Source organism: Carassius auratus, chromosome 17, assembly GCF_003368295.1.
Source record: "Carassius auratus strain Wakin chromosome 17, ASM336829v1, whole genome shotgun sequence".
NCBI classification, from domain to species: Eukaryota; Metazoa; Chordata; class Actinopteri; order Cypriniformes; family Cyprinidae; genus Carassius; species Carassius auratus.
The window spans coordinates 3743348-3759950 of record NC_039259.1 but is presented as its reverse complement, the minus strand read 5'-3'; the positions used below and the strand labels follow the sequence as shown (position 1 = coordinate 3759950).

Genomic DNA, 16603 nt, shown 5'->3' with positions numbered 1-16603 from the left:
ACCATACTTTATCTGCATAATGTCTACTTTCTTTGTTGCTTCTTTTGTCAGCTAACTCATTTCCTTTTACTCCCACATGCGCTCGTACCCAACAGAAAGATAAATGGATTGTATATATTGTTTGAAGAATCACAATCATTATATCTGCTCTGCTATCTGAATTACATGTTTTAATTGTAATTAAAGATGAACTTGAATCAGAACATATGAGCGCTTGTGTAAGACTTTGCGACAAAGCGTCATTTGACGTCAACATTATGCGACACATTGCATATTTTACTTACGCCGTCATTTCCTGCGTCATCTATGCTAGCGCGCTAGATCCTGCGGTCTTTCCGGTTCTCAATAGACATCCATCAAGGTAAATATGTATAAGACAATACTGTAAATGTTGTCTAAATATGAATTGTAAAGTATCGCACAGTACTTTTTGGGCTTATTTATTACTTTTACCTGAATTGTGGGTATTTTAGTACTGATTGTTGTTTTTCTGTGACATTGTGTGATTATTTTGCGTCGCATATGTTCGGTTTATGTCACTGTGATTCAGACAGAGTTCAAAATATGTAGGTTCGGATTGTTATTCAGATCTATGCTAACATTTTTCAGAGACTTTAGCTTTGTGTGTTCTACTTCGCTGCACTGCTGTAATCGTTTAAATAATAAAGTCTGTACCGATAATATGATTTTGATGTTTAAAGAAAGACCTAAGCGACATTATGGAAAACCGCAGTAATTTTTTAGCAGAGTTCTGTCATTCGGTGAAGCTAAGGTTGTACGTGTACATCTTCATAACAAAAGAATGGATGCGAAGTTTTTATTGTTTAAAAAAAGTCTTCATGTGAAAGTATATATAATTTTTCCACATTGTGATATGTTGCAGCATTTTGCTAAAATGCCACTCACGCACACATACACACATTCATCAATCTGTTCTCTATACCCTGTGATGACTAAGCAAAAACCATTCCATGAGGTAAAGCAGATTTGTGGTAACCTTGTATATTTACATAAATTACATTTACATTTAGTCATTTAGCAGACGCTTTTATCCAAAGCAACTTACAAATGAGGAAAATTGTGAAAAATGGAAAATATGTACCAGAGCAAAAACAAGGCCATGTGGTCAAAGCAACAGACACAGGTTTGTGTCAAGGCACAAATCTTGAGGAGGCTATAAAAAAAATTGTGCTGCATTGGAAGCTGCCAAGGACTTCCATAATTCTGACATGGGTGACATTTGGAGCGAGCAGAATTGTTCAAAAAGTAGGATGTCCAGCCAAGCTGAACAATAAGGGGAGATGTGAACAAGAACCTGACATTCACTGTTTGAGTTCCAGAGATCATGTGTGTATGATGGGAGAAACTTGCAGAAAGACAAAAATAACTGCAACACTCCACCAATCTGAACTTAATGTCATAAATAATTTTTGAAATTGATGCCTCTGTAAGGAGGAAACCAGGAACTGCTCATCATCTGTGTAATTTTATCTCAGTGTTGTAGGTACCTTTGTGCTGTATTTCAGAGGCAGGAACTGGTCACTGTAGAAGGAAATCTGAATGTAGCAAAATACAGAGAAATACTTAAAGGGATAGTTCACCAAAACTTGAAAATTAAGTCATCATTTATCCATCCTTATGTTGTTACATTTTAAAAAAATAATAATATGTAATATGTATAATAATAATACATATGTATATGTATAATAATATATAATAATTATGGGATTTAGGTAATTGATCTCCAATACTGTTTGGTTCTCAACATTCACAAAAATTATTTGTTTTTGTATTCCACAAAAATTAGACCAGGCTTGTCACATCATACACTTGACCTGAGGCTTCAATTGCCGCTCAATATGCTTAATCTAAATAGTAAAGGGATATTTCACCCAAAAATGAAAATTGCCGTTTACTCTCCCTTAAGGTGTTTTAAATCAGTATTAGTTTCTCTCTTTTGTGGAACACAAAATAAGATATTTTGAAGAAAATTGGACATGACCATTGTTTGCATCACATCACGCAAGCTAGAGGCAGTCTTCAGTAGATGCGCGACAAAGTGACTGTTTCAGATCATTTGACCTTTCTGTCAGCATTCCATAAATAGAACAAGGCATCAGTTTACTGTTGAAGATTTGTGGCCCACATTAAGTCACATCTAGTGGAGACAAATTTGTATTGTTTTGAGTCACGTCGCATTATATCTTACCTCTCCTGTCCAGTTTAGAGACTTTGCAAAAATGTGACAATGAAAGGGTTCGAACACTTCTCTAAATGCAATGCAAATATTTTTTACTTAATCAAACAATGCTTCACAAGTCTAAATTATATGTATGCTGTCCTTTTCCGGTAGGAGAAGACATGGGAGAAGTACCCGGGACCAGATAAGACAGCAGAAAGCAAGGCAGACCCTGAGCTCACAGAGGTCTGAGTGGAGTCTAAACATGGTCTAATGGACCGACGGTTTTTGCTGACCTTCGTCTTCTGTTCAGTCTCGTGGATTTTCTTCTGGGAGGTGCGCTGGAAGAAAGGCAAGGAAAGTCAGATTGAAGAATGGCTCCAGAGACGCAGCCTATCCGAGTACAAGTATTTATTTGAAGGTTAGTTCAACACTTAAAAACAAACACTTTTAGTTTATTGATTTGCCTCACTAGGATTGTTTAGAATATTAGAAGTATTAGTTCAGAGCAGTTTTTTTTTCAACCTGTGGTCCTCAACAGTATTAAGGGGGCCATCAATTTTAATAATAGAAATAATAGTATTGTTAATGTATGTAAAAATGTGTAGTCATGATTAAATATAGCAACTGTTACTATATGCGTTCACTATTCAAAGCCGCGTTTCCACCACAGGAACTTTACCCACAAACTAGGGACTTTGGGTCGGTACTCGGTGTGTTTTCCACCGCAGGAACCAGGGGCCCGTTCTTCGTAAGCCGCTTATTACATCCGAGATCAAATGACACATCCAAGATTTATAATAGTTGTGCAGTCTTTACATTTTTATTTCAATGTAGAAATTATCTATTCATTTCATTTTATATTTGGACAGATTTGTTACGTGACAGCATTAATGAAAGTTTCTTAAGGGTCAATATCATGTTATCTGCATCTCCTGCGCTCCATCAAGCCACTCTTATAATAGCAGTCATCACTCAAAATAATGCACGACTCTATTATCTGTATAGCATGTGTGTAAGACTCTATTACAACTATGAAGTAATAATTTTATGACAAATAAATATTTCAGTGAGTAAAACTGGCTGTCTATAGTAGGCTGTTATGGACTACACAGCATTTTATATTATTTTTAAATAATGTTTTTAAATGATTATTATTTTAAATTATTGTCCCTGAATCAGTACGATACTCTTGTAATAAAGTAGCGGTGGTAGCAGACATATGTTGAGTATCAGTTCTCATTGAAAAGAAGCGATCTAATCCTATTTACATGAAATAAGCTGCTCCCGAGCAGGTTTAAGCTTACGGACCTGTTGCTATGACAGCAGCTCCGGGATGAGCTTCGAAGAACCAAATGATCCAAGATCATGCAAAATCGTCAACATTCAAATCCAGCTAACTGAGTTAGCGACATATGAAGAACGGGCCCCAGGAACTAAATAAACTTTTGGGTAAAAAAAAATGCCCCTTAGAAAGTCCCTGCTGACGAGGTAGTACTTTTTCAAAGTTCTGGAACTTTTGGGGGCGGGATTTGGGTGCTAAACATCCTGATTGGTTGAGTTCACCCAGCAATGTGATTTCAACCCCCATTTATTCGGATCATTTTCTAAATATTACTGTTATTGTGTCATGAAATGTAATTTTAAAAGTATTTCAGGTGAGAATGTAGTGGTTTTATAACGCAAATCTGTGGTTTATTTATAAAGACAGCGCCTATTTAAAAATATGTGTTTCGCCGATTTCGGAGATGGTCAGCTCCACGCGATCAGCGGAGCTTAGTGCTTATTGTGCTTATTAGTGCTTATGTATCCACCCAGAGCAGCCTCACCTCAGCTAGACCTTCTGACATTTGCCTCTGGCTCTGATGTCTCTTTAGTGGTTAAAGATAAAATATCATTCGTTTTGGGTGAATCTAGAAGGTAATCTTTGGTCTGTATTCAATTTATCTTTGTTAAAATGAAATTAAAAAAATTGCAATTGATATGATATTTTGTTTTATTGTTATGGCTGTATATATATATATATATATATATATATATATATATATATATATATATGCATTTACCTGAAATAAGTACATTTCTGCGGCTATCATTATGTTTAAATGAAAAACGAAAAAGGAGGCAGTGGTATTTGATATCCGATTTCATTTTATTGTAAATATACAGAAAGGAAAAGTGCAGTAGCCATGGCAAGGTAAGTGATGTTATCAAGTACGCTGCTGTTTCGTTGCGGACATCACACTCCTGAATCGATTGTGCAAAGTCTGAACTACCGAGGATGCATGTCCAAAATCAGCGTAGCCTACTTTGTATTGAGAAACGCGTGCAGACCTACATCACCAGTCTATTTGCCTAATCTTCCCGGTACTTTAGACTGCAGTAGAAACACAGAAAGCAACAGGTCTGGGGGGAAAAAAGTTCCTGGTAAAAATGTTCCGGCTAATTTAAGTGGAAATGCGGCACTAGTTCGCTGATTGGTTTAATAACAATCCACTAATTTATTTAACACATTTTTGCTACATATATGCTACGAAAGGCAAATCACATGGTCTGGCAAATTTGTCGTATCACTTCTGAAACTCTTCTGGTGTGAGTTAGCATTGCGTTGAGGATGGAACAAAACCTCGTTGGAGCCAAAATGTGCAGTGTAAATAATTTGTTAATTTGACAAAAAACATTTGGTTTTTAACCAAAATGGGTAAAATTCTGAAGACTGAACTATAGCTGCGTTTCCACCACCGGAACTTTACCCAGGAACTAGGGACTTTGGGCCGGTACTCTGTGTGTTTCCACTGCAGGAACCAGGATCTAAATAAAGTTCAAGGTAAAACAATGCCTCTCAGAAAGTCCCTGCTGGCGAGGTAGTACTTTTTCAAAGTTCCGGAACTTTTGGGTGCGTGACTTGGGTGCTAAACATCCTGAGGTCAACCACCATTTAATTTGGATCATTTTCAAAATATTACTGTTATCGTGTCATGAAATGTAATTTTAAAAGTATTTCAGGTGAGAATGTAGTGGTTTAAAACTCAAATCTATTTATAAATTGATATAATATTTTGTTTCATTGTAATGGCTGTATATATACATGTATACATTTCCCTGAAATAAGTAAATTTCTGTGGCTATTATTATGTTTAAATGAAAAACGAAAGGAGGATTTCATTTTATTGTAAATATACAGTGAGGAAAATTTCAGTAGCCATGGTCAGCTGACTGAAGTTATCAAGTACTCTGCTGTTTGCAGAATTACTGGATTTGCGTCGTCGCGGGCATCACACTCGCGATTCGAACGCACAAAGTCTGAACTACCGAGTATGCAAGTCCAAAATTTGCGTATTTTGTATTGAGAATCCCGCGCAGACCTACGTCACCAGACTATTTGCCTAATCTTCCTGGTACTTTAGACCATGGAAAGCAATAAGTCTGGGGGGAAAATTGTTCCTGGGGAAAAAAGTTCCTGGTACAATTGTTCCGTGTAATTTCGGTGGAAACGTGGCATATATAAAGTTTGAAGATAAATAGCCTATTAAGTCTAAATATTTCAGTGGTAGTTGTTTACAACTTTGCAGACTTTTACATTGAAGGATAGCTACCTATCCTTCAATGACTTAAAATTATGATTCAAAATAAAAGTTTGGGTCACGCTTAATTTTAATTTCAAACTTTTTCATTATTAATGTCACTTTGTTCCATCCAAATTAATTGTCATCTCGCTTAACTTCTGAGCTAATCATCTGACCTGGTAGCTTTGCTACCCACATTGCTGAATTTCCATTTCAATTTCATACAGATCAAACACTGCCTTGATGCAGCTTAGCCAGGGAAGACAGCCTCTGGGAGTCATCCTCATCTTCACTTATTGGTCTGTAGTCACTAGCCCTGTGGTCTGTGACAATCCATTTTGTGGTCAAGCGAGAATCAATCCCCGACTTTTAACTTTTATGGAGATAGCAGCTCCTACCAATTACACCAAAATGTTAGATCATGCCTCTGAGGCAAAAATATCAGTTCAAATATCAGTTAATCATTATTGTGAATTTGGTATAGCAGAATATGTTGACATGCTTTAATGTTAAAAAAACACGTTAGGTCCATTGTAGGTCCTCTATGCTTATGTAGGTGTCCGCGTCTCTCTAACGTGTCGTTTTCTACAAAGTCACTGCTTCCGACAATCACAGTCTGCTCTGATTGGCCAACTGACCCAGTGTATTGTGATTGGCTGAACACCACAAGCACTCGATGGAAATGTAACGCCCCTTTCCATAATCACAAGCTTCTTCTTTCAAAATAAATGTAAAGAGTTAATAATGTCCTTAGTTTTACCATCAGTTCAAGCCGAAAGGGGAACAGAGTTGCGTGACTGACACAGTGATCATGCTCGTATGTGTTTGAAGTACACAAGCCACGGACGGTTAAGATAGCTGACTCCACTGTGTGACCCTGTCTCTCTCCATCTCTCTCTCACACTCACACACACACACACACACACAATGTGCAAAATACCTCATCTGAACAGTCTATAGCAAATACTTAAACTAATAACAAAACATACTTACAGTAGCTGATTCAGAAGCACCAGATTGTCATAGCAAAGGCAGAATTACCTCCTCTCCTAGGTTCATGAAACGGTCGTCCATAAAATGTGTTGCTGTTCTGTTGTAAGTAATCTTAAAGATTCCTAAATTGATCTGCTTTTGGAAGGCCAAATAAAGTGCTTATGCTTTTGCCCAGATACACACAGCATCTCCCTGCGGTTACTGAAACCACACCTTCTTTCTTTGTGTAAACATTTGGGTCGGCATTACGAAAATATTTCCACATAGTGACAAAGACAAGTGGGGGAGTGTTTGAATGAGCTGTTTTAGGTGGGCATATTTGAGTCTTAAATTTGATAAAGAATATAGTCCTTGCAAATTTACCAACCTTTTTTATGCACCAAGAGCTTATAACACTCCAAAGAGAAAGAAAAAAATTCAAATCGCATCAAATGACCCCTTTAACTGCATTTCATGTCTGGTAGCCAGAACAATTGTTTTGTCCGATACCCAAAATTGTGTTAAAAGTTATCTATCAGCTAAGAAGTTGACAGAGTAAAGCTAGAGAAGTGCAGAAGCAGGAGACGAAGTAAAGAGGAAAAAAGGAAGCACAGTTTATGAAAGTTGTGTATGTTGCAATGCTTAGACTTTGTCTGATCAGCACAAATCCATCATGTGTTATTATACCACAAGTTATTGTGGAAATTACTGCTTCACAACAGCATCCAGTAATGTAAAAAAAAACTTGAAATGGACACATTCCCTTATCTTTTATTTGTGAAGACAAATATCCCTTGAAACCATGCAATCATAGGATTAAACAATAATGGAATATAATATAAAATAAAGTAAAAGCAGTATAAATGGATAACCAGTGAATGCATCAATGAAATGGCTTTATAAATGGGTTAAGTGATGGTTTAAGGGGTACACACACACACACACACACACACACACACACACACACACCGTTTTACTTTACACACAAAATTGTACATTTTCTAAACAAACCTCTTATGCTCAAGTAGGACTGTCCCTGTTTTCAGTCATTTCTGTGCATGATTGTATGGGAGTTAATAGGAGCTGAAGTCTGTTTTCATATCAAATTAAAAGGGGACTGAGGCGATCATGAATTAATGTACAGTTTATGGAGCTAATCGCCAAATTTTTAAGGGGGCTCAGTAGATTTTTTGGGGGAGGCTAAAGCTAGGGTTGCCAACTTCAGAAAATGAAAATGTGATACAAAAACAGGAAGTGTGTGTGATCATGCACACACACACACACACACACACACACACACACAAACACACATAAATAATTGTAAATGTTTATATATATATATATATATATATATATATATATATATATATATGTGTGTGTGTATATGTGTATATATGTGTCTATACAACCATAACTCCTTCAAAAACTGCTAGAAGCGTTGGAGTTATGATTGATGATCAGCTGACTTGATCTGACCACATTGTTAAACCTGTCCGATCCTGCAGATTTGCTTTATTCAACATCAAGAAGATCAAACCCTTTGTTTCAGAACATGCTGCACAACTCCTTGTTCAAGCTCTTGTTCAAGCTCTTGTTCTGTCCAGGCTGGACTATTGCAATGCCCTCTTGGCAGGTCTTCCATCCAGTTCTATCAAACCTTTACAATTAATTAAGAACGCGGCAGCAAGATTAATTTTTAATGAGCCAAAAAGAATACACGTCACACCTCTGTTTATCAATTTGCACTGGCTTCCAATAGCTGCTCGCATAGAATTCAAGGCATTGATGTTTGCCTACAAAACTACCACTGGCTCTGCACCCATTTACCTAAATTTGTTACTTCAGACTTATGTGCCCTCTAGAAGCTTGCGTTTTGCAAGTGAGCGTCGCTTGATTGTACCATCCCAAAGAAGCACAAAGTCACTTTTACGGACTTATTAACGGAAAATTACGGAAATTAAATGTTCCCTCCTGGTGGAATGACCTCCCCAACTCAATCCGAGCAGCTGAGTCCTTAGCCATCTTCAAGAATCATCTTAAAACCCATCTCTTCCATCTTTATTTGACCCTCTAACTTTAACACTCACTATTCTAATTCTATTCTTTAAAAACATTTAACTATCTTTCTAATCTTTTTGTATTCTATTTTCTTTTCTTTTAATTATGCAATTGTATGTGTGTGTATGTGTAAAGACCTCTAACACTAGCTTGCACAATTCTTATTTTATTCTATCTGTTTTCTTTATATTATATTAGTTAAATTCCAATGCCAGGTTTACTGTGTTAACATAACTGAGACTTGTTATAGCACTTATATATCATTGCTCTTTTTGTTGTTTTTGATTGCTTCCACTGTCTTCATCTGCAAGTCGCTTTGGATAAAAGCGTCTGCTAAATGAATAAATGTAATGTATATGTATGTGTGTGTGTGTGTGTGTGTGTGTGTATATATGTATATATATTTTATGGTTATGCCGGTATCAAATTTTCCTGTTGCGGTTAATTGATAATGCTTTTAAGTGAAGTGAAGTGAAGTGAAGTGACATTCAGCCAAGTATGGTGACCCATACTCAGAATTTGTGCTCTGCATTTAACCCATCCGAAATGCACACACACAGAGCAGTGAACACACACACACACTGTCATAATACAGTATAACTGGTTAAATAACTTTTTTTTTCTTATAACAAAAATAACTAAACATTTGACACAAAAAGCAATACAGAAAAATATATAAAAGTTAAATGTTTTACACATTAAAGTGCAAAAGAACTATAAACACCAATAGGTATCACTTTACAATAAGACCTCATTAGTTAACCTTACTTAATGCATTAACATTAAAGGCAAGGCAAGTATATTAATATACACAATGGTAGTTTAAAAAGAAAGTAAAAAAAAAAGTAATGAAGAAAAATAATCACAAAAATAAAACAAGCAATTTAAGAACTTGAAAATGAAAATGATTTAGAAATTGAGTTAAAATGAATTTAAGACTATTTAATGATTTTACATAAAATACAGTGCAATACATAAAATATAGTGTAATCCGTTTGGACATCGCATAGTGCTCATTCAATTAGTGCTCAGTTGAACAATGAGCAATAGCTACATTTACTATAAAAGTTATTATTCTTTGTTAAAAAAATTCAAGTCTTAGTTCATGTTAGCTCATTAAATAACACAGTTGCAACTTTCAATTTTAACAATGTGTTGTTAAATATTGGAATACCTAAGATTAATGAATGTTCAGAATAATTTTTTCATTGGCAGTTTATGTAAACTAATGAAGCCATAATGTAAAGCTTGAATGAACAATAAAAGATCAAAACACTTTCAAACAATATCTAGGGCATTTGTAGTCCAGATAAAAAAAAAAAAAAAAGGAATGTTTGAAGATAAATAGCCTATTAAGTCTAAATATTTCAGTGGTAGTTGTTTACAACTTTGCAGACTTTTACATTGAAGGATAGCTACCCTACAAACTGCAAAAGAGATATTTTTCGAAAACCCATATGACTTGTCCTTTAAGACCTAGATGAATGCGTTTATGAGGATAATTGCAAACCCGGCATTTGGAAGCATATAAGTGTTTATACAGTTGTTAAGACAATAGAGGGGCATAAATACTCACAAGCTCTATTAGCAGCTGATGCGTGGCTTACGCACTCCTCTCACACAGAAACCTACAGTGCACGCATATAGCTCTGTTGTTTGTGTTCCAGTTGCCTAAAATCAGTTGTTTTAAACTGCATTGCTTAAAAACGTGTGCAAACTTGAAGTTTTCATTACTGCACGCACAGCAGTGTGACGTGAGTGCACATGCTATTATTCTCGTTTCTGCCTGCATCCCCATGTAATGCAAGACTGCTGTCATTCAAATGCTGAAAAAGTATTGCCGTTAACAATATTTGCTTAATGCTGACGTCAAAAGAGACTATTACTAATAGGCCTAATATAAAAGCAATCGTTATAATACTTTCTGTATACATTAATTCCTTTGTTAAACCGTTCTATCTGCTTATTAGACCGACTTCTATCCATATTAGATATTAGAAAGAACTGTTAATAACGATGACAAACAAAAGGGAGAGTGTGAGCACTGTGTGTGCTCAGGTGCTGCCACTCTCAGCGCAATCAAAATAAAAGTCTGGCGCGTTGTCAAAATAAAGGAATCCGAACACATTAGCCAAGCAAAAAAAACTTATTGGCGATGACGATATTTGAAAAATGCCAAATTTTGGCCGATATATCGACCTTGGTGATAACACCACTAATTATAACCATTCAGTATTACAGTATAATTGGGAGATATCAATTTAACCTTCATTAGCCTCATTAGCCTAATGAATTCATTAATATTCATTAAATGTCATATTTACCTGTGCTCTACAGCAAGTAGAAAATATAATTTAATAAAGTTATCAAACATAAATTCTATTGTAAACATGTAGCTTAAAACTACAGAAGTTATTGATTTCCTCCTTTTTATTTTGTTCTTTGATTAACAGACATCACAGGAGCTGGCTATTAGGATATTTTAGCTACTATTATAAGAGCTGTCACGACTTTCACCTGGTGCTGAGGTGACGTAGAGTGCGCATCTGAAAATTCTCCCATTTTATGTTCTCGTAAAGACGTTTTAATTAAAGCTCAGATATCACACACCAATATCTGAGTTTGAATTATTCTGAAATATTGATTGTTACCTCATTTCTCATGTGTGGACTATATTCCATAGGGTTGCACAAATCCCTCTGCTTAGACAGTGACATCATTATTTTGATTTACCTTTAGTACAAAGTGTGTGTGTGTGTGTGTGTGTGTGTGTGTGTGTGTGTGTGTGTGTGTGTGTGTGTGTGTGTGTGTAAAACTACGTTGACTTATGTTATTCATACAATACCTACTCACAAATAAACATAAAAAACGAAGCCGGCTGCAATGAATTTCTGTGCAAAACAGCTTTTACTACAAACACTTCCACACAAGAACATTGTTATCACACAAGAACATTTTGATAGAAAACTATTTTTTTTTTTAAAGTAGATAAAATTAGAATAAATAAAATGGAAATGTCTACATACTACATACTATTACTACTGTAAACTTTGCAAATAGGACATCAACCCCTTCAAGTCAATGAACAATAACAAAGTGGGCTGCAATGAATGTCTGTGGAAAACAGCTTTTAGTGAAAAATTTCTATACAAGTACAGTATCACAAAAGAACATTTTTAATGATTTTAAAATAAGTTTTAAATGAACACAAAATGCAATGTAAATGCATGCACAACTAATAACTAATATCATCACGCTATAAAGGGTTGGCCTGCGCTGGGTGCGCCCCTCCCCCTATAACTGTTCTGTCTCCTGGCGGAGCTCATTTGTATGAACACGCATAGGAAAAAAGACGATAGAAAGAACGGCTCCTCTCCAGTCGCGACTCGGCTCCCATCGTTCATGTTTATGAGCCGTTCAAAAGAATCGGTTCGTTCGCGAACGTCACAACTCTAATGTACAGCTCTCTCTCCCCCTTCAATACCACGACTTAGGTGCCCTTGAGCAAGGCACCGAACCCCCAACTGCTCCCCGGGCGCCGCAGCATAAATGGCTGCCCACTGCTCCGGGTGTGTGTTCACAGTGTGTGTGTGTGTTCACTGCTGTGTGTGTGTGCACTTCGGATGGATTAAATGCAGAGCACAAATTCTGAGTATGGGTCACCATACTTGGCTGAATGTCATGTCACTTTCTCACTTTAACTTTTTCATAATAATGTTGGCAATTTTATCTAGTAGGCAGGACAAAAATGTATATTGTTGACATGGCTTTGTTAGATGTATTAGACACGACACAATTAAATGTAGTTAACGGGGCATTATTTTTTAGAGTTGGCATGGCAAAATTAGACCTAGTTAACCTGAAAATATTTTCTCTATTAGGGATGGCAAAACTTTATCTAGTAGGAATAACACATAATTTTTTAGAAGTCTTGACTAAATGAATTCAAGTTCATACGACAAGATTACAACAAATCATATCAAACAAATTAGATCTTGTTGGAACAATGTAATTCAATTTCGAGGAAAACCTTTCCTTAATTTAATTAAGGTCGTTCAACAAATTTTTTTTTGAGTGCATGTCTAAATAAACAATTCTCTAGCAGTTGTGTGTCGGGTGGCCAAACCTAGCTCCGCCCCTGCATTAATTCTGTTTAAAAAAATATATATTTTCTAATATCTTTAAGACCCTATGAAATTTGGTTCACCCTATGTTTTAGTGGATTTCATGCTTTAAATGATTTACGTTTTTTTATTTTATCTATTTTTACCTATTTAGGGTTTACACAGTTTTTATACATTTAAAAAATATTTAATATATTTTTTATATTATATTTTTTTACATTTAAACATTTAGAAATATTAAACAAATAATCCTAAAATAGTTTTTGTGGTAAGAATCTTAAAACTTTTTTTTTTTCAATTATTTTACTTCCATTAAAGATGTACAGACTCTGGAGGAGCTGAGTTTATGTGTGCTTTCTCGGCTGGAGGAAGTGGTAAAGGAAAACCATCACTGGAGGGAGATAACAGAGGCCCAAGTTCAGCTGCTCAGAGACTTTGCTTTCCAGGAGTGGCTTTGTTCTCAGAGCCTGGAGCACTACTATCACACGTGAGTTCACATACACATCATTGTCACTCAAACAACATCAACATCTGTGTATACATCAGCTTTCTAGTGGGAGAATGAGAAGAGATTGCATGACCAGCTAGATAAATTAAATAAATTAAAGTTGTTTTTTGTGTTCAAATAATTATACATGCTAAAACACAGAATTTGATAACAATAAAAGATGGTGATAAAAATAAAACTTTTCATAGGGCCCTAAACATGTAATTTTTGTTAATCTTTTATAAAATTTGTGAAAATTTTTATTTCATGAGTTTAGAATAGTTCAGTACTGTTTTTATTATATAAATAAAGCACTATTTTAGTCTTTGTTCAGAATCCATTTTAAAAACTATCAGTTAATTAATCTGTATCGGCCAGTGTGGTCCAACCTAGCTATCGTTATCGGCAAAATATCAAGGGGAGACAGGAACTAGATCAAGTGAACAAACAAGGAATGAAAACAACCTAAAAGCCCAGGTAGACTTACAAAATGATGACCCTCTTTACTATGTTAATTCTGAGAAAGTAAAGCTCCTGTAGTCATCTCTGACGTGTCTGTTTGCTTGATAAATGGCAGAGAAAGTCAGTTAGTTCAAACATTCACTCATCCATCTATCTTGTCTGTCATATAATGGCTCTTCTTTATACTGTATTTCGGCAGCTTGAAGACCCTGGGCTGCACTACCCTGGATGATCTAGCACAGTTTGACAGCCAGCTTCAGCTTTCTCTAGCAGCTTGGGGCTATTACTATGAGGATTACATCAAACTGTCCACAGGTGTGAGGGTCCTCCAGGCATCTAAGGGAAGTAGAGATCAAGAATACGAGATTCAGCTGGTACACTGCCTTGCTGAGAGGCGGCTGAATGAGAAGTGGTCTTTTGGTATGTATCCTATTGTTCAAAATTATTTGTAAAGGGGTCATCGGATGCCCATTTTTCACAAGTTGATATGTTTCTTTAGGATCTTAATGAAAAGTTTATAACATTTGGTTAAAACTTCCCAACGTTAATCTAAAACAGTGGTTCCCAACCCTGGTCCTGGACCCACCCCAACAATGCACATTTTGCATGTCTCCTTTCTCTGACACACCAATTTCAGGTCTTGGAGTCTCTACTAATGAGCTGATGATCTGAATCAGGTGTGTTTGATTAAGGAGACATGCAAAACAGGACCTGGGTTGGAAACCACTGGTCTAAGGCCGGGCATACACTATGCGATTTTAATGCGATTTTGACTCGTGCGACTCTATTTCGGGTCGGGCCGATTTTCAGCATTTTCGTGCATCATTTATCGTGCAGTGTTCGTGCAAGCCAAAGATTATCTATTATTGAACATCTCGAATGAACAAAGACTTCAAGTTCATTTGTAAAGCACATAAAGCTATTGTTTGAGTTTATAAACTTCTATTTCATGCATGATTCGTATGGGTCTGCTAACTGAATGCAAAGTGTGAGTTCTAGAAGAATGTTTGTGTCTTAATGAGCATGTATCGCTCACTAGGAGTCGCTAAATGAACAGCTGCTGTCCTTTTTTTTTTTTTTTTTTTTTTTTTTTTTCAACGGAGGATCAGTTGCCCTATTGGTTAAAATCCCCAAACGGTTTACTTAAATATTAAATTAATAAATGACATCAAAACAGGGGCATTTGCGTTATGATGTGGTGGGCTGCTGTGGGCCAGAAAGTCCAGGGCCACTTTTTGGTCCCAGTCTGCCCCTGAATGGCTCACACCTATCCAAAAAGCACAATCAGTTGTATTAATAATGTTATCCCGAGTGTGAAGTGTTACCAGAATTTGTTTTAATTAAGGTGAAAAGTAAAAGTTTTGTGTTTAATGTATTTGTGTTGATGTTGAAATGGATTTTAAAACATATCGTATCGGAAAAAGTATCGTTAGGAACCGGTATCGAAACTGAGGTATCAAAATTGGCACCGGATCGAAAGATTTTGAACAATACCCAGCCCTAGTTTTAAGGTAAAACACCGTTTTCATATTTAAAGAATTTGCCACTGATGATTAAAATGTGAGTTTTGAGCAGTGTAGAGTAGTGCTGCTTGTTTGTCGTTTCTCCAATCACAAATGCAGACACGGTTTTATGTTTTCACGGTGCGGTATGCAGCGCAACGCGTAAAAAGACTGTAGAATTCATTATAATCAGTAATTATTTCTCCGTTTCGCTGTTTGCAAGACTTCGAAGATTCTTGGCAGCCACAAAGTTTTAACGGAGTGTTTTGAGCTTTGGATGACAAGAACGCTAGCAGTGTGTTCGAGTAGGTAGTTCAAGTCATGGTGAAGACGGAAGAGCAGCGCACTAGTAAGTTCAGGCATTAGGGTTTTATCCAAGCTGATTTGGTCCATCCCACGACGTGATCTTCCAATGGGATACTGTTGCAAGGCTTAGCATGCATTCCTTAACATGACACTTCAACTTGTCACATGGGGTGATATCTTTGCAGGCTTTTGTTTAATAACTTCTATAACGTGTCGTACAACACAGACCATTCAAAATACCATCTTTTCATTCATTTCACAGTCTTGCAAAGATCAGGACCATTCGTTCAACAATAAACTTTCCATATCTTACACACATTTAATAGCGATTACGTTGAACAAATCAAACATATATAATACATAAACATTTGTTAATATAGTTAAACCTTCAGATTTTTCAGTGGTTGTCCTTTTAAGATTATTTCTTAGTTCTATTTGTAGAAAAATTCACAAGCAAGTCACAAGTCATGGGACATGCTGAATGAATCCTTTGTTGTGGTACATTAATTATTGATGATTCTTGCAGGTTTGAGTCTTGTGATCGAAGTTAATTTAATCAGCTCCTTTTTAGGAGTGAGCAGCACGGCTGACAGGAAACCGACTCAGGATGTTGATGTCACATGATTAGATCATGATTTGTTTTCTGATGAGCGGGACCGATGTCCTCTGTTGTGGAATCATGTTATCAACTGAGCATTGTTAATTTTCAGACAATCATTAATGGTGTTCAGCAAATCGTCCAAGGTGTGTTGTTTAGGATTAGTTGTATTTGGGCTTTTGATCAATCTGTTAGTGGTTTGATGAAGTGGTATGGGCGTAATCTCAATCAGGTTGATTTGATTCTCAAATTCAGGTTCTTGGTCAGTTTTATCACTTCTGAAAATGTGCAGGATGCCAGACGTGCATTTACTGAAAGACTCTTGTGTGACGTTCACTCGCTTGTGCAG

The 16603-nt window shown here is 36.2% G+C and overlaps 1 protein-coding gene across 1 annotated transcript in view; it reads left to right on the top strand.

The window, feature by feature from the left end:
• Nucleotides 1–263: 263 nt before the first annotated feature.
• arel1 (apoptosis resistant E3 ubiquitin protein ligase 1) overlaps nt 264–16603 on the top strand; it is a 48278-nt gene continuing 31938 nt past the window's right edge. The window contains exons 1-4 of the mRNA XM_026285338.1: nt 264–361; nt 2354–2600; nt 13218–13386; nt 14048–14268. Of these exons, the coding sequence (XP_026141123.1) occupies nt 2453–2600; nt 13218–13386; nt 14048–14268 (538 nt within the window). The 5' untranslated portion in view covers nt 264–361; nt 2354–2452. The remainder of the gene's footprint in view (nt 362–2353; nt 2601–13217; nt 13387–14047; nt 14269–16603) is intronic.